Source organism: Stegodyphus dumicola, chromosome 9 (genome assembly GCF_044657685.1).
Source record: "Stegodyphus dumicola isolate Sdum_Otavi_A_Nest chromosome 9, ASM4465768v1".
NCBI lineage: Eukaryota > Metazoa > Arthropoda > Arachnida > Araneae > Eresidae > Stegodyphus > Stegodyphus dumicola.
This window is the reverse complement of record NC_140776.1, coordinates 56,393,485-56,417,814: the sequence shown is the minus strand read 5'-3', so window position 1 is coordinate 56,417,814 and position 24,330 is coordinate 56,393,485. Positions and strand designations below refer to the sequence as shown.

General features: G+C 34.0%; 1 protein-coding gene across 2 annotated transcripts in view; it reads left to right on the top strand.

The window, feature by feature from the left end:
* LOC118183923 (uncharacterized) overlaps positions 1–24,330 on the top strand; it is a 58,265-nt gene that overhangs the window by 29,705 nt on the left and 4,230 nt on the right. Inside the window, exon 3 of one of the 2 annotated variants that reach the window (XM_085823465.1) lies at positions 16,960–17,185. In XM_085823465.1, the coding sequence (XP_085679591.1) occupies positions 16,960–17,185 (226 nt within the window). Of the gene's footprint in view, positions 1–11,774; positions 17,186–24,330 lie in introns of those variants that run through there. The other variant, XM_035353537.2, reaches the window with a different exon arrangement.

Genomic DNA, 24,330 nt, shown 5'->3' with positions numbered 1-24,330 from the left:
ATTTAGGCAAAAATATTCTTAGAAGCTGGCTTTGCGCGCTCGGGTCAGATTAAAATGACACTTCTAAAAGAGAATGAAATATTTATTTTGAAGTCATGTTAAATCAAATTCATGTAAAAAAAAAAAAGAATTAGATGTACGCACATTGACCTTTTCACGTTCTCAATCCTTTCCCTTTCTGTAGCCTCTACATAGCTTTGCTTGCCCGCATTTTCGCTCAAAAACACTACAGTTTTTGAATAGGAGCTAGTTCCTAATCAGAAATTTCTTAGCTTCTCTCATTTTCTGATGAATAACAGAGTAACCAAATTTCTGAAGTTACCTCCTCCCGGTTCCATTTCAACTATTCTAAGCTGAAAGACAAGCAGTGTATGTCTCCCCCCTCTTTTTTTATGCATGCATCTAGGCAATCTTTTTTTCACTCTAGATTCCTTTCCTTCTCATTTATCTGTTTGTACACATAATATATATTTTCTCATGCAATCGTTAAATAACTTCATCTTTTCTTCTTTATTACACAAGTGGCTTAGTAGTTAGGGCCGCTGAATCCTGAGAGTTCGCCCTGGATTCGAGCCAGACGAAGAAGCTGGCCGCATGGTTGACTATCGCGTTTTTTCTCATGTGTAACGTAAATTCGAGCAAGTTTCTTTCAGAAAGTACTCCACAAAGGTATCCTTCTTCTTGGGCAGATAATCCTCATACACTTTGCCGTGTTGAAATAACCTAACCTAATCATCTTCTTTTGTACTCAGATAATCTAAAAAAACATTCTAAATAAATATCTTTAATCTAGATTTCCCCTCCTCCATTTCTTTACGGTTTAAAAGTATTAATTCTCCTATGTAACATAATCCTTCAGCATCCTTAAACCAATTTAAATGTGCAGTTAAATTTCTTTCCGTGTTTTTGCTTTCCTTTCTTAAAATAAGGCTAGTTTCCTAAGAGAATTTAATCTTTTAGTAAAAATGAATCCCTCCACACTTTTTTTTCCCTTTTTTTGGCTTTGCCGGCGCCTATAATTAGCTCAAATACACTTCGAAATTTCAGAGTGCGTCACTCCTGGTCAGAGGTTATTTTACTTCGTTCTGCCCCCTGAAGAGAAACAAATGTTCAAGAGTGCTCATTATTTGGAACGAAGCATCCCCCAACTCTTAAATTCTTTAAATAATATCATAGTTAGGTTAGTGTTTTCTCACCTCACTTGTAATACGTACTTGCAGCAAGACATTAAGGAGATCGTATTTAAGCGTCAGAACACATGAATTATGTGGTGCGCATTGTGAAGCTTCTTCAAGTAAATAGTAGAAGCAATAGGAAGGAAAGAAATGGAGCAATTGCGAAAGTTTGAGCTCTTTATGAGGGAGCAGACCGCAGTTCTACATAATCTACCATGTTTCTGAATTTAATTCCGGATAAGTTTTAAATATTTGAGTTTTTTGAGCAATTAAAAACGAAAAGCTACAATCAAAATTCATACCAGCAATACATCTGCTCCAAATTGGCAAAAACAAACAAAACCAACAAGGAAAAATTGAAAGGATACTTTTTAAAGTCAAGAATGTTTAAATTTCAAAATGAAATTATACTATTTAAAATGAACAAAATAGTCAAATATAAAAGCCGTTAAGAACAATATTATTCGCCTAATGCTGGCTAAAATGAAAGGCATGTAAGGCATTGTTTTCATATAAAAGGTATGTGCTTTGTCTTAAAGCAAGCAAAAAAATATATAATGCTTATATTATTTTCACTAATAGTTATTTTTAATTTAAATTTAGTTGCGTTTTCTGTCACTCCTTGTTTCTCTTTCGTTTTCTCGCCAGGATGTAAATGAGTTAAGGTGAACGAAAGGGTATTTAAACTGAAGTAAAGAAAAGGTTAAACTGAAGTAAAGAAAGGTTAAGAGTGTTTTCGCTGCCTCGTGTGCACGTCGTTATTTCTACTAGCTGTTTGAATTCTGAATCCCTGCTTCATATTCTATTCTCGCCGCGGAAGTTTAATATGACGCTGTTGTAGGTTTCTGAATCAATATCCAGTGTTAGTGATAAGTCGCTACACAGATTTTCAAGTAGATCTAATAGCAGTTTATGCTAGTAGAGAAGACTAGATCTTACAAATTAACCAAATGAATATTTAAGCGCAGTAATTTAAACATAGAAATCAAGTTCAAAATATAATTCATATTTAAAATAAAAATAATTTATTATGAGTAAGATAAAAAAGAAGAAGTATAAAACTTATCTACCACTTTGGTCGAAACATTACTCCAAATACAGTCATCAAGTGTTTGCCAAATAAAAAGACAGAAATACTGAGTTAAGTAGAGCTGTTTATTGCTCCTGGCTAAGTAAATTGCTATGGGAAATGTAAATATGCCATCTGAAGACTAGATTTTGTTTAAATATTAGTGAATAATTAACGATATATTTTAAATTTTAAATTTAAAATGAAACTACAGAATGCAGTACTTTGGGAAAGTGTATTGGGGAGATATAGTAATCTTATTTTTAAAAGTGAAAATGTTTTAAGATATATTTGGTTACTAAACTTTAAAATTTGAAATCAATACATGATTATAATATTGAGTCTTATTAAATTTCATTAGAAAGGTCAGAAAAAGGAATAAACGGTTAAAAAGTAAAAGAGAATTCCTTCACAGAGCACCATAAAGACTTGAAAGTAAATTGGTCTATTTGCTACAATTAAGAGAAATATAATTACGGTGTATTTGCATATTTACAATTGTGTTACGGATTCACAATTTAACTTCTTCATAAGATTTAAATTAGTAAGATAACTTAGTAAGGTTTAAATTTTGATGAATTCAGTCGATGATTTTAAAGAAAAAACTATTTAACAGAATGTTTTATAGTTTTGTAATTACAGATGCTACTATCTAAATAATTAATACTAAACTATGATTATTGCTATGTTATAGCTTGACTTTCAGAGTAAATGTTTATATTCGATTCTAATAAAAGTTCTTTATTAATGGTAATTATATATCTATATAACTAAACATATACAAAAACGTTTTTTTTTGGTTCATTATACTTTTGCATAAAAGTGTACTTTTACCCCCCCCCACCCGAAAAAAAATGGGATGATGAAGAAGAAGACTTTGCATATGACGATTGAATAATCTGTACCCATAATTTGCAGATAAAATTTATCTTTGAATTTCTTTAGTTATGAACACTTGACATATATACTGCACTTCCTGAAGAGAGTCAATAATTTTATTAAGTGCAAGAATTTTCCCAGAGTCAATAAATTCCATTCATATTATGATTAATATCCATCAGTTATTATTATTGACTTCGTATTACGGCAGATGAACTGGGAACCTTTCTTGAAAATGAAGCAAAAATATCTTAACATTACCTTTTTTTTTTCTATTTTTGCTATTTACTATACACTTGAATATTATAAGGGTTTTGGAAATTTATCAAAACTGCTTGTGATTGGAAAATGATTTATTTTTAACTTTTCCCTGAGAAACCTTTAAACTTCTTGATAATAATTTTACAAATTATATCAGTAGTTTATACCTAATTTGTTGATTGAGGTCACTGTGTCATTCTTTACAATAACATTGTAAGTAAGTCATCCTTTACAATAGCATTGGGTCATTCATTATAATAATTGTGAGTGAGGTCTTGCTGGTAAACTTTGCTTTTTATTTTCGGGGAGTAGAGTACTAAGTTTCTTGATTTTTTTTAAAATTTAAATTCAAAATATTTTTTAAAAACAAATTCGATGACTTTATATTATAAATATTTATATTGACTTTACATTATAAAATTGATCTCTGTGTTGAAAACTGAGTATTACCCAGTTCTTGGAAAACTAAAATATGCAGCAAATTATGTATTTATTGAATTAGACTCTTTTGTCATATTTTATCAGGTTCAATGTTCCGCCTTACTTGCTTGGGGAACATGCAAAGACCTGACTCGGAACAAGGAGCTTACTAAAGCTATGTTCAATAAATGTGGGAAGTAGACAAGATACACAGGAAGGGTATACGAAACTCTTTATTTTTCACTCTTTACAATAATTTACGGACTTCGGAATACAGAGACCAACCACTTGTGGTCTGAACGTAAGAATATAAAAATATTAACTAAACTCTAACTTAACTTTGAAATAATAAACAAGGGTCTACGTGGAAGATTGGCCGTATATTAACAGGAAGCCGTATGTAGTACAGAGAACTGTTAACACTACAATACGTTTAAAATTATTAAGAGGATTAAACCTCTGGCCTGGAAGGCAACCTGCAACCGAGTAAAAACTGCTAAGGCAAGCGGCCTGCTTCTACTAACTCCTTCCTCTCTCTTGCTTGGCAAAAAGCCACAACTTAAGTACTTGGCGTTCGCCAGACAAATTTGCATAAATAAGTTAAAGCTTTTAATTCTGGCCGGAAGTACAAAATAAGAAGTGATAGTAAAGATTTAAAATAAAATAAACGTTAGTAAAACTTAAGATCCTTACATACTTCCCGCCAGAGTTAATTAGTTTGAAACTGAGGTCTAAAACGACCTTGTTGAAAATTTTTAGCTCTAGAATCTAACGTGAGGCCAATCTTTTACAAACATTTTTCACTAGAAACTAGAAATTTAAAAAATTTGTTTTTACATTATCAGCTCCATGGACAATTACTTTTCATCTGTACTGCATCTAAACAGGAGCTTTTAGTTGAAATCTGGTTCCTTCCAGAGATCTGGAAGGAAAACTAGTTTAATGAAATGTTACACAACTAAATGGCAAGTCACATGAATATTTATATTTCTCCTAACATTCTTATTTCATTCATGACTTTTATTTAATTATCTCTCCCCGTGCTCTCTGACATGTGTTGTAAAAGAAAACACCGAACACGAATGTGTTTATGTACCAGCGTTCAACACTGCCTCCTACAATCAAAACACTAAAGTGTTAAAATTCAACATAACAAGACCTCGTAACACACCCTATCTTCATCTCTAAACCCTGAGGTACTATTCTGAAAGTGGCTAACTCTGAAGTGTAGCGTCAGAGAGCCTAACTACATTCATTCAACCTTTAACACATATTCACAATACTTTTCTCTTTTTTTTTCAGTCACACGAATAAGTTAAAAATTTTTGGCATTACTTTCACTTTTACCATATCACAGTATTTCTTAACATTTAAAATAACAGTTCACATTGTATATAAGGACATATTAACATGCCGTTAATTTTACGCATTTTAAAACATACATTAGTAGTACATTGTTAACTTCTATTCTTTTCCAAGCAAGTGCCAATTCTTCTACATTGAAATACTACATTTCAAAAGTCTTTCAGACTAAAACTTCTTTCTTGCCAGAATGTTTTAAATAAAATTTATACAATAACTTTTACAATATTCAAGTATTTACACATTCCTATTATACATCAACTTTAGTTTTACTCGCGAGTAATTGAAAAACATAATACCAAAATAGGTAACAACTCATTTCTCGCCTTTTTGGCGATAAAGGTAGACCTCACATGAGGTAAAACGTCTTGAAATATGCCACTTGCAGTAAGAATGAAAGATTAACTTAAGTTTGCAAAGTAACATAAAATTTTACTTATCTTTGTGATATTCGGACATTCTTTTCTCTGCCCAGTCCTGGAAGGTAGCAAAGATTCGTGTTTGATTTATCCTCCTTCTTGTGCGGGCTCGCCCTTCAGTCCTTTCTTCTAGGAGCTTTCTTTTCCCTCCAGTTCGGTCACCCTTGAATACCTTCTTTTTCGCCTCTGCCTGTGGTCTTGGCCGTTTGATGGCCGCTGGTCTTAGCGGAACCGGGACACTTCTCTCTCGTTCCTGCTTGGATCTCGTTGCTGGCCGTTCAAATTTTCCTTGTATCTTTTCCTCCGCCGCTGGTGGTCCTTCCGCAATTCAGCGACATTTGCTGCGTAGAGTCCTGTCTGATGAGTAGATCTTTCGTTTGGGAGCCGGGTTATAGTTGCCGTTATTTCTCCTGGCTCTCTTTGCATTCGTCGTACTTCTCCCTTCTTCATTCTGGGGGTGGTCGTGCGCTCTTTTTTCTGGTCGATGGAACGGCTTCTTTTTCTTGTTACCTTCAATTTTCCAACGGGGAAACTTTCTTTTCAATTGCTCCTGCCTCCTAATGGCTTGCCCTTGTACTTGTCGTTGTTCCACCTCTGGAGCTTGTGCCTGCAGTGCCTGCCGTGCCGGATCCTGCAAAAGATCTTTAAATATTTGCATTTTATTACGGTCATAGTATGGTTTTATTTGGACAATGTTTGCGGAGCATGTTTCACCATTCCTTGCTTTTAACACCACTACAGCGTGAGTTATTTTTTCTATGACATATGGTCCTTCAAATCGTGGAAAAAATTTGGCGGTTTTATCTTCTGGTGCTGAAGAAAGTGAATGCTTAATTTTTAATACTTCATCTCCTACTTTATAAGTTACTCCCCGTCGTTTCATATCATAATAGAGCTTCTGTTTTCTTTGTGCTACTTCAGTGTTCTTTTTTGCTTCTTTAATTAATTCTTCTATATCACCCATTTTAAATTCTGGGGCTCTTTGTTGAACATAAAATAATTTATCTATCGGCGTTATAATCTTTCTGCCTAAAAATAACTCAGCAGGAGTTTTGCCCGTTGTATCATGTTTTGCGGTCCTAAGGGCGAAAGCAAATTCATTGACATAGTTATCCCAGCTTTTATGAAAATTTTTAACATAACTACGGATAATTTTCACTATATTTCTATTGACCCGTTCCGCTATATTTGATTGCGGCCGATACGGGACCATTTTTAAATGACGTATGCCCAGTTTTTGGCACATATCTTCAAATATATTACTTACAAATTGAGGACCATTATCCGATATAACTTTTAGGGGCGCCCCGTATTTTAAAATATATTTATTTAAAATAGAATCAGTAACTAATTTCGCGGAGGCTCGTTTTAAGGGAACAATTTCGGTCCACTTACTAAAATGATCAACCATAACAAGGAGATAGCGACTTTTATTTAACTGAGTTTTTGGGAAAGGGCCCAATAAATCGATGCCAATTATTTCATTTGGAAATTCGGATTTAATACTATTTAGAAACCCGGCCGGGCGGAAATTAATATAATTAACTGCTTGACATGTTGGGCAGGACTGGACATACGCCCTTGTTAACTTTTGCAGTTCAGGAAAATAGACTGCCTCGCGTACGCGTTGGATAGTTTTTCGAATACCAGCATGAGAAGCTAAAGGGCTGTCATGTAACTCCTGCAGGATATTTAATCTAAGACTAGCTGGGATAACAGGTCGAAATTCGTTCTTGGAATTTGTAGTTTTTGTATAAAATAATAGACCATCTATTAGTTCGTAATGGGCCGCCCTATTTCTTATCGCCACAATATCTTGGTGGCTAAAATTTTCAGGATCCTTTAAATACTCATAAATGCTTCCAAACTCAGGATCCTTACCCAGTTCGGTTATTACAGTTTCTCGGGAATTTATTGTACATGCTGTGAGCATTGCCACCTTTACAGTATTACCTTCTTCATCTATTTTAATTCTTGATAGGGCATCTGCTACGATATTCTCCTTTCCGGGGGTATGTTTGATTACCAGATTATATTCTTGTAGCTTGAGTGCCCATCTTATTAACCTTGGGGATAAGGTTTTCCCTGAGTACAATCTAGTTACCGCCGCATGATCAGAATACACTGTTATTGGCGCTCTTCCAAAATAGACTCGGAACTTTTGCACTGCTAACAGAACTGCAAGTGCCTCTCTCTCAGTCGCGGAATAATTTCTTTGTGTTTGATTTAAAGTTCGACTAAAAAATGCCACGGGCTGCTGATTTTGCGAAAGTACCGCTCCTAGCGCATAATCCGAAGCATCCGCTGAAATTTCTAAATTCTCATCCTTTTCAGGAAATTTCAACGCAGGCTTAATGCTTGCTTTAATTTTTCGAAAGCACTATTGGCTTCGGCCGTCCACGATAATCTTGCCTTTTTCCTTTTCAATTTTAACAATGGTTCAGCAATAGCTGCAAAATCTTTTATAAAGGACCTATAATATGAACAAAGTCCTAGAAAAGAAGAGAGCTTCTTCGCCGTATTTGGTGGCGGATACTTTTGCACAGCGATTATTTTTGATTCGTCTGTCTCAATTCCTTTCTGAGATATTTTGTAACCTAAATATTTTAATTCAGGGGCTGCAAATTTGAACTTTAACTTTTAATTTCGACATTAACTTTTAGACCGGCCTCATTTAATAATGAAAACACCTGTCTTAAATCCTGTACATGTTGGTCCAGATAATCACTAGTAATAATGATATCGTCTAAATAGATAAATGTGGACTTTCCAAGAACAGGCCTTAGCACAATGTCCATACATCTCTGAAATGTTGCCGGTGCCCCTGAAAGGCCAAACGGCATACGCAATGCATAAGTGCCAGACTTGGTTATAAAAGCAGTCTTTGGCACGTCCTCCGGTCTAACCCCTATTTGATAATTACCAGTCGTTAAGTCTAAAGTCGTCATATATTTAGTAAACGGTATATTTCTTAGAATTTCTTCAATAATAGGTAACGGATATACCGGATATTTAGTTATGGAGTTTAATTTACGATAGTCAATCGCGAAACGCCACCTTTTTGGATGTGTTAATGGATAGTCATTGTTTTTCTTACATAAAACCACCGGGCTAGCATAACTACTTGAGATGGGCGTTATGATCTTTTTACGTAGCATATCGCTAATGTGCCATTCTATAATTTTTTCTTTATTCTTATCATACCGGTATGCTTTGTGGCGAACTGGCAATGAATCTCCGGTGTCGATACTATGGTTGGTAACTTGAGTAAATCCTGGAATACCACTAAATAACGAAGCAAATTCACTTACCACTTGTCGGATTCTTTGTTGCTCTTCCTTATCATAAACATTTCCTTATCATAACAAACATTCTTTAACATTGGCGGTTCCGTTTTTTCTTCTCGAACTGGTTTCATCGTCAGCTTAAGGGACGCTTCATTAAAATCCAGCGTTGCTTCTGCCTCTGAAAGAAAATCTATTCCTAAGATAATATGTGCTTGCAGATTCTTTACTATAAAAAACATAACCTTTACTTGTTCGTCCTTGATACGGACGTATAGCGGTAATTTACCTATGCACTTGCATCTTTCTCCTTGCGCAGCTAACACTGTCGTATTATCCGAATTATATATGCGATATTTACGAAAATACTTCCTAAAAAAATCTTCTGCCACACAGGAACACTGCGCGCCTGTATCCAGGAATGCGGTGGCTGGTATGTTATTCACCAACACTTCAATCTTCGGAAGAGTCAAAGTTTTCACCATTACTGTATTTAACTTGAAGGAAGAGGGGTTTTCTTGGCCTTCGGATTTCCGCACCCTCCCGTCAGCAGAAATCCGTTTTAGTTTAAATCTTTTTTTTTTCGATGCTTACCTTCTTTTTCCACTGGCCTTGAGACTTTTTTCCTGGATTGCTATTGAACTGTCGACGTTCGCCAGCTGTTTTTGGATGCTCGGGTTTCATTGCCCACTGATTCGCTTTGCTTCCGTAGCCGTGTGCTTGACTTGCTGTGGTCTTGGCTCACCAAATTGGTTTCGTTGTTGATATTGGCGTCTTCTTTCAATGTCCGCCGTTCTTCTACTTTCAAACTTGATTGCTAGCTCAAATAACTTTTCCAGTGTAGTCGGATTCCTTAATTCAATAAAGTCTTGTACTTGGGGAAGTAAGGAAGTAACCTCGGCAAAATCACTTGAATTATCTCAGGATCCGGACGGTTTCCATACAAGAGTTTGAAGACGTGAATTTTTCTTAAAATAAAGGTGGAAAGATTTTCGATTCTTTGCTGTTATATGCTGAAAAGTTCCGTTTCTAATTTCGCACGATCCCTTACGACAGGGAAGGCTTTTATTAGGGCAGTCTTGAAATTTTCGTAAGTATAGGTGGGACTTCCCGCTTGACCCAAGAGACTTCTGCCTATGCATTTGAACCAATTAAGCGCTTGGCCTCTCAAAGCGCTGGTAGCTAAGGTGACTTTTTGGAACTCTAGCACGGGATACATCATGAAGTGGTCATCTAGTTTTTCCAAAAAACTGGTAACCGGTGAGTTTCCATTAAATGTTGCTTCTGGTTTCATCGCTGCGCGCATGGTCTAGACGATGTAACCAAATCCTTCCAGGGCGGCAGCTGGCATTTCTGGATTCTGAGCCGCTTCTGCAGACAGCACAGGTTCTTCTTGAAACTCGGCCATGGTTATTCTTCTTCGTCGGGCGCCACTATCAGGTTCAATGTTCCGCCTTACTTGCTTGGGGAACATGCAAAGACCTGACTCGGAACAAGGAGCTTACTAAAGCTATGTTCAATAAATGTGGGAAGTAGACAAGATACACAGGAAGGGTATACGAAACTCTTTATTTTTCACTCTTTACAATAATTTACGGACTTCGGAATACAGAGACCAACCACTTGTGGTCTGAACGTAAGAATATAAAAAATATTAACTAAACTCTAACTTAACTTTGAAATAATAAACAAGGGTCTACGTGGAAGATTGGCCGTATATTAACAGGAAGCCGTATGTAGTACAGAGAACTGTTAACACTACAATACGTTTAAAATTATTAAGAGGATTAAACCTCTGGCCTGGAAGGCAACCAGCAACCGAGTAAAAACTGCTAAGGCAAGCGGCCTGCTTCTACTAACTCCTTCCTCTCTCTTGCTTGGCAAAAAGCCACAACTTAAGTACTTGGCGTTCGCCAGACAAATTTGCATAAATAAGTTAAAGCTTTTAATTCTGGCCGGAAGTAGAAAATAAGAAGTGATAGTAAAGATTTAAAATAAAATAAACGTTAGTAAATCTTAAGATCCTTACAATTTCATTTAAAAGAGTTTTTAATTGTCTAGCCAAATTTATCGATTAATGTATTATGCATTCGAAACTGCATAAAGGCATGATACCTTTTGTGCATTTTTAAATACAATCATCATCGCTGTAGCAATCTTTCTTTATAACTGACGTTTTGGTCCCGTCTAGTTCCCTATATATTTAACGTTACTTTACATGGTTACCAGCTAACTTCCAAACATCTCAAAATCAGATGTAACGAACATTATGAATATCACGGGTTGGTTTTGCTTTTGTAATTTTTATAATTTTTTCTTCAATTTCTGAAAATTTTAATTGAAAATTATAAACTTAAAAAAATTATATGCTTAGGTTATTAGCATAACAAGAAAACCTTTCCCATTACCTTTCCTTCATTTTCACCCCCCGAATTTCTCTCTGTTTTAAGCAAAGTTTATAGGGGCAGAGTAATACTCAGTTCTTGGAAAACTAAGACGCACAAGTTTTTGCATTTATTGAATTAGGCATTTTAGTTCTATTTCACTGAATAAAGTAACTTATACATCACATTTTCGGTGGAGCTTAGGTCAACGCGCTTGACAATTTTGTTTTGTAATTTCGGTTCAAGCGGACACATACTTTCCATTATCAGACACGTAGTATTTGGGCTACATTTTAGGAGAGTTTAGCTACTTCTTATTTTTTGTGTAAATTGTAAGAAATCGTTGAATTATAAAAATATTTTACTTTATAAAATTATATATTACGCATTTCCGAAACGTGGCTGTGCCGTTTTATTATCTCTGCACCAAACCCTCAAGAGATGTTAGGATATGGAAGACAGTTCGTTTCACTTCTTGGAATATTTTGGCTTAATGTTTCCTGTTGTAAAAGTTAGTGTGCTTTTTACGGCTTCCCACTTTGACTCATTAAGTTATAGTTATCTGAAAAGACTATAAATTTATTAATATTATTTATCATGTTATATTACATTATATCATAAATATATAAGATAAAAACTCCGTAAATCAAAATTATAACTTAAATTAGCAATAGTCCCTTTCTTCATTAATTTGGATATTTCCTCTCTCTCAGTAATATCTTTTCTAATCTGCGTCATTTTCATTTTCATTTTCTGGACTGCGACATAATATTTCAGGACTGTGCCATATCATATGGCTTTTATGTAACGATGATGACGTAGTTAATTTTGATTTCAAAATCTCGGGAACCGAAACCTTTCTCTTAAACCTAAACAGAAACCTAAGCTTCTAAACTGTATAACTACGCATTTGCTTTCTGCATCTCGGTGTACCTAGTTAGCTGCTTGCTGCGCCTATTCTTACGCTATCAAAAATGCAAATGTTTTAACCAGACACGATTTAGGGCCAAGTGAATTGTGGCCAGAAATATCAATTAAAATAAAAATGAATATTTAATCTTCCTCGGCTGATAAGTTTGTTGTTTAAGACGGATCAATATATATGCAATCATACCCCTAAAAATAGCCTTCAAAGCTTTTTAATTAGGTCTTAGAAATAAATTTTACATTTTTAGCATCCAAATATTAGATATCTAATACTAGATAATATTATATATTAAATATCTGAATATCAAGCGACATAAAAGTGTGCAACGGCATATGTATAAACCAGTAATTGCCTCTTGCATGTAAATGCATTACAAAACATATGGACCTTCAAATCTGATGTTGTATATATACGTATTTGCATATGCTGGCAGATAGGCCTATATATTCAAAATTGTTTCACAAACATTTGCCAAGTAGAGTGCCACAGTAAAAATTTCCATATACAGTTTATCGTGGCACATCAAAGTTTGTTAGTCTCTTCCATATCTCCTAAATTATAATTGTTATATGATTTATAGGTTTTGCGCAAGAAAAGTACCTAAGGAGCTAAACATAGCAATAATCTCGAAACTTGAGTGTCAATAAATACTTATTTTGTTGTTTTTATGGTCTTACATGCCTTGAAATATGTTCAGCAATTTTTAGATACTAAAGCTGAATGTGACATTTATCTAATGATGTAAAATGTCGATATTCACGTAAAAGGTTTTTAGAGCTGAAACTAGGGATATTTACAGTTAACTTTAAGCTATTTTACCATAGACTATTTTGTCGGGGTTATTTTGTATAGTTACGATATGACATATATAATTCTATACATTTTCCACAATTATGTTACATATATTATGATAGCATTTCTCCATCTGTGATCAGAGAAACACAAATGGTTCTCGAAGCCTGCTCTTGTGGTCCTCCTAAGTATCTTTCTTTCTTTTCACCATCGACGGAACAGCTGGCCCACTGGGTTAGGTGCTTTTCAGCCTGTTGGATCCCGTCGATGGAATTGTAAAAATACATGAATAAATATAAATAAAGAGCTTAGTACTGTGTCCTCCGGGGATTGGCCACGAAACGAGGAACATTGAAGTGAGGACCAGAACATGGGAAAAAGGTGCATGGTGGGGACTGCTGAGACTAAGCGGAACACATTTCACTATTATCGTACATGTTAGGCATACAGTTATATTAAGGATGTGCTATAAAAATCAGGTACAGATGTAAAGATGACCAAATACATTACAAATTGTGGAATACATTAAATGAGTTCTGGATTAGTCATAATATTAAATATAATTAAAAAAAACACAAGACATTAAGTAAATTAATATATGTACAGAGCAGGCTGCTGACGGCATGGTGTCCAAGGAAAGAAGTCACTCCAAATTGTCAGCAATGCTTTTAGCAATGGCAGTGCAGTCTCTAATGCGGCTGAGCGCATATTTATTCTTAATTGTGTTCTTAAACCATGCTGGCATATTGATTGCAGTTGGTCTTTTCAAATGTGAATTTCCCGTGTGCGAGCAATCAAACAGATAATGATCTGGGTCACCAATACTGCCACAAATACATTGGTCACTCTCTCTTAGGCGAAATCTGTGAAGATAGGACATATATGGGCCATGCCCTGTCAAATACTGTGTGAGGTGCGAAGAACTGCTATTTAAATTGTGGTTAACTTTTGGTTGGAAATCAGACAGTCTTCTGCCTGTGGTGCTTTTCTCCCAGTAGTTTTGCCACTGCTTCATTAGTTCACATTTGAGAGTAGATTTCAGATACAAGTGCGGAAGGGGCACACCAATGCTATTCACGTGGGGTTCATTGGCTGCTCCCTTCGCAATCATATCCGCTGCTTCATTTCCTTTAATCCCCGTATGGGCTGGAACCCATTGTAGCTGAGGCCTCGGACTTTCAGGAATCGAAATTAATAGTTTTTGTATGTCTCTGAGAATGGGACGTCTACTGCGGCCGCCTTTCCTCCTAAGTATCTAAAAAATGACAAAAATAATGAAATTCAAATTAACTGCATAAGCCATACGATAGCTGAAAATCTGAGAGTCTGAAAATTACCCATGGCACTCGACTACTAGTTTTCCACTTAAGAATGATATTTTACGAAATTAATTACCGGTTGTCATACCTATGAACTTCCCACTCTAGTCATTGCAACAAAACAGCAATTTAAAGCACTATGATTGTGACGTTTCTTGTCATCGTTTTGCTGTAAATATAGCACTGCTGCGCTCATAACCAGAGAAAACGGAAAACAATGAACTGTAAAACTGTGCCTTAAAATTTATAATCCAGTTTGTTTCTACATCTCTGTGCTTTAATAACTCAAATAAAAACAAAATATTAAAATCGACTTGATATGCGTGCTGACCTAAGACTTAAACTTACCAATATACATCCAGACACAGAACAGTTGTGTAAGAAGAGGATTCGCATCCTTCTTATTAATGTGAATATCAGCATTTATTTCATTTTCGTTTAAGAAGATAAAGATTATTCAAATTCTAATATTCTTGAATTATTAGAAACGTAATGTAAATTTTCTTCTATTAATTTAATTATTTAATTTCGATATAAAGTTAAATTAAATTTAGGTACTTAATATTTTAATATATAAGTATAGTTATAGTGATGTTTGTTAAAAAATTGCTTTCTAAGAGGACAAGAATAAGGAGGTCAGAAAAATATTCTAACTTATAAAAATGGACCCGATTTGTAAAAGGTTTGAGAAACACTGTATAATGAAACCAAAGATTTTATAAATTCTTCGAAGAAACGCCGTACCTACTTATAATAAATTATAGGGAATGAATTTCAAATCTGTGTTGGAATTTCGAGAAACTGAATGTCACGAACAAAGCACTTTTTCTTTTAAGACGTTGGTTGCTCGCAGTCAGTTTCTCGTAAGGAGGAAGGTAAACATGTCGTAAGAGGAAAATTAGAGGTGCTTACTTTCTGGCCTCAAGCTAAGGGTACTTTGAAAGGCTTAAGTCTCTGTGTTTAAGACGCTGTGGATGATAGTTTCTTCACTCCAAGGTAAGTCCAGGGAGATAGGGAGAGCTGAATAATAATATTTTACTATATTTTTCACCACTTTCTATATATTTTTCCTCTTTACCTTAAATATATTTTTAAATGTATGCAGCTGGTGTAATGTGGTAGGATATGGTTATTTTTTTAACTTTCAATTTTCCTTTGCTTCAAAATATAAATTAAATTCTTCAGTGCCGAAAATTTAAACAATATAAATATTAATAAGCTGACTGAGACTTTCCTCTCGAAAAATTTTACTTAAAAGTAAAAATTACAAGAGGAAAGAAGTTTCCATTTTAGCTTCGTCTTGATGTGAAATAATTATATCTCATGAATCGGAGAAAATCACCTTTGTACTCGAATTTGAACAACACGATATAAAAGGTAGGTGACTAGTTTTGTAATTATATTTGATTAAAAAAGAAAATCATCAAATACCCATTTACTAAAACAAATACTTGTAATGAATAGGGTGAAAGTGTTCAGATATATGTAATATATACTTTATGTCTTCAAACGTAGTATGTAACCAGTTGAGGGTAACTCTCATAAAGTGTTTTACCTTTCACAATGAAGTGCTGATATCATTGCATGGGACAGTCTTTAAGAAGATTCTGCTGTGGGCTCTATGCATCTGAAATTTCGATTTCATTTTGACTAAATAGATTGTTTTCAATAGTTTAGAGACTTTATTAATTTCTTGTTATTGAAAACATATCAAACGTATAATTTTGACCTATCTTTGGTTTCATGTAATTCTGTAGTCTCTGAAATCTCAAAGCTACATACGTACGCACTTTCTCCATAACACATATTTAGGTTCGTTACAGCGCTTTCTATGATTTCGTAATCAATGTTTGAACTTCATCGAATCATTTTTCTTATTAATGAATGAGACAATTTAATATGGCCGTTTTGCTACCAAATTGCATCAGGGTGACCCAATTTTTCTATCGTAAAGTATTCAGGGATCGAAGTTCAGCAGAGGCTTCCAGCGCAATACGGGGACAATGATTTACCACACAGAAATGTATATAAATGGATCGGTAAGTGGCCGAACAAGCCTGATTCAAAATTCAAGAAGGTGAAGCAAGACGTTTGTCAACCTTCAGCTTTCATGAGAATAATCATTAAGCTCAAAAATGGTAATGGAGAACTGTTGAATTGGTATCAAAAAGGAGCATGTGATCGGCATATTAGTCACGGCTGAATTCAGAAGCCTGTCGCATGAGAATGCGAAATCACCCAGTTATGCCAGTCTGCTTAAATAATGATTAACCATTTGGATTTCAAGAGTCTGAAACACTTTGCATATAGCCAAAATCTTACCTCTTCCGAAAATCCTCTCTTTGGATCTTTCAAACATGCTTTACAAGCTCGTCGATTATGTACTTTTAAAAAATGTCGAAAGCGATACATAAATGCTTACTTGTCCAATAAAAGGGCTTTTTTTAAGGGAACATATGAAGACTAAGTGGATCATAAAGGGCAGAGACTATACAGAAATAACATACTTGCTCAAAACCTTATTTTGCGGAAATAAATTGAAAACAAAAGAGCGAAATTTTTTTACTTTCCCTCTTACATTTAAAAAAAGGTGTTATTTAGATTATTTTAAAGCTATATGGCCTGTCTTTACATGTGTATTGAAAATGTTTTCAAATTCCCGTATAGATACAATATGGAAGAAGACAAGCTTGAAATGTCTGCGTGTAAAGGGTAGAGGCGGCTTTCTAGCTGTATCAACTTGTTTCCCTGAAATGAAAGAAATGGACCTCGTCTGTAGTTCCAGTACTTTACCCCCGGTAACCAGTAAGACCTCTGGTGTGACATACGCTAATATCTTCTGTGCTGTTTGCAACTATGATTATGATTTGCAGTATTGGAATGTCGAATATAGGTAAGACAATTTGTTTAAAAACATTTAAAAAAGCTCACGAATTTTTTATATATATACATTTGGAATTTGAAAGCTATGGTTTATTAATTTCATTAGTTTAACTTTGCAGATGGAAATAATTATCTATAAAGTATTATATTCTGCAATGGAACTTCGGGGTTACACAGGTTTCCAGCAGGCGATGTATTGGCCTGCTCTTACTAGTTCTTTGATGTATTTCAAGTTGGATCTGACGGTTATGAACCCGTAGTGTGATTTTCTCCCTAGGCCGATGTGTTCAAAGAGGGAGGTACCCTTGATTGGTCCGTGATCTTATTTTAGGAGATGGGCGGTATCTCTTGTCTTCTGCTAGAATCTCGTATGCTAAGATGCCTGCAAAATTTGAAGCATTATTGCAGATGAATTTATTGAAGAAATTTTCGTTCATTCTGGGACTGAAGTCCGGAAAGGTTTCGATATTAAAGTCCGAGTGCAGAATCTGCTTTCTTGCATAGTACGGTGCATCGGTGATGATACATAACACCTTGCTTTGAAGTACTTGCAGTCTCTTAACTTCACTATCACTAGCTGTTGCCCAAGCTGGAGACGCATACGTGACTATCGGTCGGATGACCGAGAGATAAAGTCTCTTTGTAAGGTTGAGTTGAGTTGAGTTGAGAGCAGAATCTGGACACCCGTGCGGCTTACTAAGACTATTCGGGTCTAGTCCAGGTTCCGCAACTATCCGGGGCAACACCTCATGGGGACTATAAGGGCATACGTTGGTCCTGTATACATGCTTACATAGTTCATAATATATGCTTACATAGTTCATAGTACATGCTTATATACAAGTAGTTCATAATACATAGATCTTGCTTACATAATGCTTGCTTACATACTTCATACATATACATGCTTACATACGTAGTTCATACATATACATGCTTACATAGTACATAATATATTAAGCCTGCTACATAATACATACATAGTAGTTCATAATAATTTTCATTGGTCATAGTACATACATGTTTCAGAATATATACAGTGGGCCGTAATACATACATGTTTCATAATATATACCATAAAAATAAAACTAATAATAAATAAATAAAAAAAGATCTTTGTAAGGTTGAGTGACAGATGTTCCCTATTCAACAGAGGATATAGCTGAAAAGGAAATACGATTGCTTTGCCATTGACTCTGTGCATGTGATCGGCCCATGTGAAATTTTTATTTAGGCTGACCCCTAACTAAATTGCATTCTCAACCCTGAGGATTTAAATACCAAGTAATTTGACTTCAGAGTTAATTATTGCTTTTTTCCTGTGCTTCCTTATTAGCAGGATCTTTGATTTCTCTGACTGGATGCTTCCACCTGCTACACCATTTCTCAATATCGGGGATTTTTCTTCTGTATTTTGGTAAGTGCACGATTTGAATTCATAGATTTGACGGCTAGCGTCTTGTCATAGGTATAGCAGGCAAGAAGAGTGTTATTCTACAATTCCTTCACTGGTTTACTTTCAATTAAGAAATAAGCAAACAATAAGCGGTGGGAAAAATTTTAATCTTTTTGATCAGATCTAATGAAGCAAGTTAAGAATAGCGAATGCTTATTTCATAAACATCTGATTGAGATGTGTTCTTATCTTTTGTTAAATAATATAACGTATTTACTCGTATAATTCTCCACTTTGCGTATTTTTCCCTTAACCTTTTCATTTTACAATTTATGATGATGCTATATTCGGGAAATTAAATTCAGTGAAATTTGTACTTGAATCTAAACTGGCTGACTTTAACACTGGTGCCGTATAAAAATAAAAAATCTGATGTATATGTTACCGTGAAAGACCGAAATTGGAGAATATCGACTTTCAAAGGAGAGTGTTAACATTCACCAAATACGTTGATGAAAGTTCGAATATTGCACTACATTCTTGTATATTCGGACCCTCACCAGCGTATGTCGACAATCACAGATATGATCTGGTGTAAGTCGAAAGGCGAGGTCATAAAGTGCCGTAATAGTTTAAGTTGTTGCAATAAATAAGATTTTAATCACATAATTTATTAATTTTTTTATTACTGTTATTTTATTTTCTCATTTAGAACGTACTGTATAATTAAGTAAGTTTTTAACTTCTGTTATTTTCCTTTCTCATTTTGAATGTATTGTGTGTTTTACGTTCTCATGTTCTTAAGTTCTTATTTCAAGTCTCAAGTGCGTTTATTCGCGACTGAATTACGGAGAAGAAAATATAATATTGTTATATGTTCAACATTCACCATTAGTACATGGTGAATGTCGATATTGACCGGTGTAAGTCAAAAATAAGAGTATTTGGAAAATATTTCGGACATACACCAAGAGACTATGTGAATGTTGACATTCACCGGTGAAAGTCGACATTCTCCAGATTTCGGCCTTTCACCGTAACATAGACACCACATGACTTCCTTGTACGGAATATTAAATTATACGCACTTTTTCTTGCATTTCATTTAAACTTATTGGATTGAATTAAAGCTACTTTGTTGATAGCGTATAAGCCACAATAGAAAAAATGCACTTTTTAAAATTCACTATATTTGTTAACCATAGTGACACTCTGGCGCTACGCTAAGTTCTCTTAACAGCGTTACATTTAATTCATTTTATCATTCATAATACACAACATTTATATCATCTGAAGAATTACCTAATCGCTGCTACATGTTCTATTTAAATATTATAATAAATCTAAAACGATGTATAAAAAATTAAACAAACACCCCAAAAATAGAAAAGAAACATTTTTTCACAGACGATTCAGTATTTCTCATTTAATTAAATCAATCCTCACTCAATTCCCTCGAATAAATTCCAGGATAGATTAAGCATGATTTAATTCGCAATAATAAAAGAAGGCGTTTTCTTGTTGTTGCGAAGTTAGTTGCGTAACAGCAAGGCATATTTTATTTAATAAAAGTACTACTATTAGGAAGAATGCAAAGCGAAACAACTGAAATTTTAATTAATCTTTAGAAAGATGAAATTATGTGTTTTTTCACATGAAATGGTTCGCGTTAAAATACCAGTGAGTTGCTAGAAATTTATATTTTTATTTAATCTATATAATTTCTGTGTTTGCAACAACATAAATCCCACGTACCTCAACAGAATTTCACATTATTCTTTCAGAAGTATGTCAGCAAAGATTAAACAGTCTATTGGCAAATATCAAAATAAGCAAAAAATAAATATTTCTACAAAATAATTTTGAAAATAAACGCTTTAAAAATAATCTTTTAAATATTTACTAAGAAACACCTAGAATAATTTTATTTTTATAGAAAAATCCTCCGCTCCATGACTGCTAAAATATGAGTACGTGCATTTTGACCTAAATCAGATAGAGGAAGATTAAAGATTTAACAAGTTTTAACAATCTCTGAGAAACTTTGCAATTTTTTATGGGTCAAATTAATTCACCTTCTTTCAATATCAGTTGATTTCCAATGATGTTGTTTCATGCTGTTGAGGATGTTTTCATAAATTATGTATACTATATTTGATTTGAACCCCACTCTCCCAAATAAAACGGTACCTTATTAGTTGGGAATACTTTGAAATAAAATTATAGGTAAAAATAGGTTTAAATTTGTTACCGTTTTGAAAGAGATGAAGATATTTTTACTATACATAAGGAGATAAAAAGTTAAAAGGAAATTCCTAGTTCGTACGCTAAAAAGTTGCTTAGATACTGTGGTTCCGTGAAAATATTAACATAAGTAAAATAAGGTGCAATGAAATGTGTTATAAAGATAAAATAAACAATACAAACACTTGAATATTTACAAATAAAATTAAATGCTAATTGTAAGCAATATGCTAATAAATGTAAGGCATATTTTAAACATAAGAATTAAAGTGCGACAAAGGATTTAAGCAAAAATATAAAAAATAAGAAGCGGTAAATGGTAGATCCATAGATGAACGTTTCTTATTACTGTTTTAGACTACTTACGGAATATTCGGTAAAAAGAATTAAGTATGCAAACATTCAAAAAGGAATAGAAATGTCTCTCGTCAGACAAATGAATATCATACCTAAGTATGCATTACCAGCAATCCTATTAATGCGAGAAAACATTCTTATTTTTTTTGGAAAAATTCATATAGTTTGTTTTAAAAGAGCTGTTTATTTGGAAGTATAGTTAATGTTAGGAAAATATTATTCCTCCATAAATAGTACATAATACGCATGACAATTTTGACTCTACTGATTTAAAAGATTAAACTTTTAGAATTGTAGTACATCACACCGATATATCTAATGGAACTGAGATTTTTGGTTTTGAAATTAATAAGATTTTCATAAATAATGCTGTTGGAAAGACTGGATTTTATTCCAGCTGTGTTAAAAACGTTGTTTTCAAAATCAGTTCTGCAGCAGTACCTAAAATCTTTGAAAGACTAAAGAAACATAATAAAGATTTAAGATTAAAACCAATTGTAGCAAAATGTGTAGACACGTATGTATTTCACCAACAATCATTAATGAACATACTAAGTTGATTTCGCCAAGTAATGCAGCTATTCATTCAAATAAGTGCTTGCTTGGAAAAATACAAGACAAAGAAACATAATAAAGAAACATATAAATAATCTTTGAAACATATAAATAATCAAAGAGACATATAAATAATCAAAGAAACATATAAATAATCTTTGAAAGACTAAAGAAACATAATAAAGATTTAAGATTAAAACCAATTGTAGCAAAATGTGTAGACACGTATGTATTTCACCAACAATCATTAATGAACATACTAAGTTGATTTCGCCAAGTAATGCAGCTATTCATTCAAATAAGTGCTTGCTTGGAAAAATACAAGACATTAAAATTAACGAAGACTTTCTGTTAAGTTTTGATATAATTTCAATTTATTCCTTTGCTGATACAAAAAGAACGGTCAACAACATAAGCGAATATATAAACCAATCCTGCCTTTAACATGTATCCAAAAAGACCACAATTCTTTCATTCTTATTCATGGCATCACTTTCTTTAGTTTCAGGAGTAACGTATTAAATATGCAAAAGGAATGATCCCACAATATTATTACATCATGTAACTATGGGATCACTCCTTTCTGGAGTCTTCGCTGAATTAACTAAGCCCCTTGAAGACCGCATTTTTCATTTTCTTGGGGGAGGGGGGCACTAATACCTGAATAATGTATACGGATGAACTTTTGACGTTTTGGAAACATGGGCGTCCAACATTAAATGTTCTTACAGGAAATCTGAGACCAATTGCATTTTGATAAATAAATTCACATTAGAAATCATAGGTTTAGCCTTCTTATAAAGAAAACTTTCGGACTTCCTTACTAACAAACGTGATGAAATTTGCAGGGCTGTTAAACAATTATACAGGATGAAGTTTTGCGATCTTTCAGATCCTCCAGAACAGACCATATAAAATGGCTTGCACACCTGCAATTTCTGTGTGCACAGACTAGCAAATGTAACATCTGTTTCGTCAACAGCGACACTGTAATGTGATGGGACAAACTGGCTTGTGCACTAGAAGTACGTAATGCCTGCGTTAGATTTACGGATAAGAGGGCTGCTTATGTAACGCATAAGGATAAGGATAAGGAACGGGGGTCGTGGGTTATAATTTGCATATAGAACTGAAGAAACATTCCAGGGGATGAACAATATATGTGCTGGATTGAAAACCGGACTAAGTGCTTTTGGCCCATTTCTTTAAATATTAATTTGAGAGTGTCATGTCACGCGTCTTCTGAAATTTGATGTACAAGTGCTGGCAATCTCACAATACTCTTTCTTCCATTTGAACACCTGTTTCCAGAGATGTAATGCATTTTCTGGCAAATTGCTGCTAATGAATTGTTTTTTGCTACGACAAGATAAATTGTTCTGGCATATAAAGTGCCTGTCAACGTACGTGGCAACAATGTTGTCTGTTAGTACTTCGCTGCATCGCCACGTAACTACTATTTGTACCAAACATGGGAATTATAAACCATTTGGCTAATTGTACAGCATAATTGTTACTTCACTATATTCTGTTAGTTGTAAAAAGTAGCTTACTCTGTATTATAATACTCAAGCAATACTCATTGCCGTATGATACGCAAGGAAATGGGGATTCAAACCATTTGGCCAATCGTACATTGTTACTCTGTTAGAGGTAAAACATGTCATATTCTGTGTCGTAATACTCAAGCAACACTTATTTACGTATGATATGCAAGCTACCTATCAGAAAGTTTCTTGGTCACACAAGAAATTTTTAATTCTAAAATATGCTAGTCTATCTGCGGTTACAAATATTACGTACCAGTTCGTCAGTTTATAAGGCCAATTCTAAGTTTGTGTCTCATTGCAAAATATCACACTTTATACCTAATGTTTTCCTTTCCTGTTTAATCACCGCTTAATGTTTCGTAATTATTGTGTTCCTGAAGTCTAACAATTTTCCTTGATGGAATTTTTAACTTTTAAAAAGCATTTACATTTCGCAATAAAGACATCGATAGGAAACCAACAATAAATTTTAATATTGTCCTCAGACAAGTTTTTGCCCGTTTGTCTTTGAAAATACTGCCTGTACGCTTTTTATACGAAGATAAGTCTCAGTTTATTAAATAATTTTTTAAAAAATTTTTAATTAAATGCATTCCAAAACTTTAAGTTCTCATAAAAACGGGAATAGCAAGCAAAAGAAGCAAACATGCAAAAGGAGAATAAATTTTAAAAGTTTAAAAAAAAGCGCCTGCTATTCGGATTTCAATCAACAGACTAAGAAATATGTAAAGACTTAAAAATGCATTTTCTCAAGACAAAATGGGCTCAACTTACGTACTGCAGTTATAAACGACAACGACAATTTAAATCCGAAAGGAAGAAGTGAAGTTTAGAAAATCTCTGTAATAAATAGCAATAATCAAAAATTAAAACATTTCATTTATGACTAAAATTAAAATTCAGATAGGTTAAAACAAACTCATTAACGACTTAAAATTCAAAGAAGTGGCATAGCCCTCTTTCTGTCTCATTTCAAAGAAAATACTGAAGTTAAATTTGAAGACTCAAAACTCAATGAGACTATAAATGTTTGCTCAAAAAGTTTACAGAAGT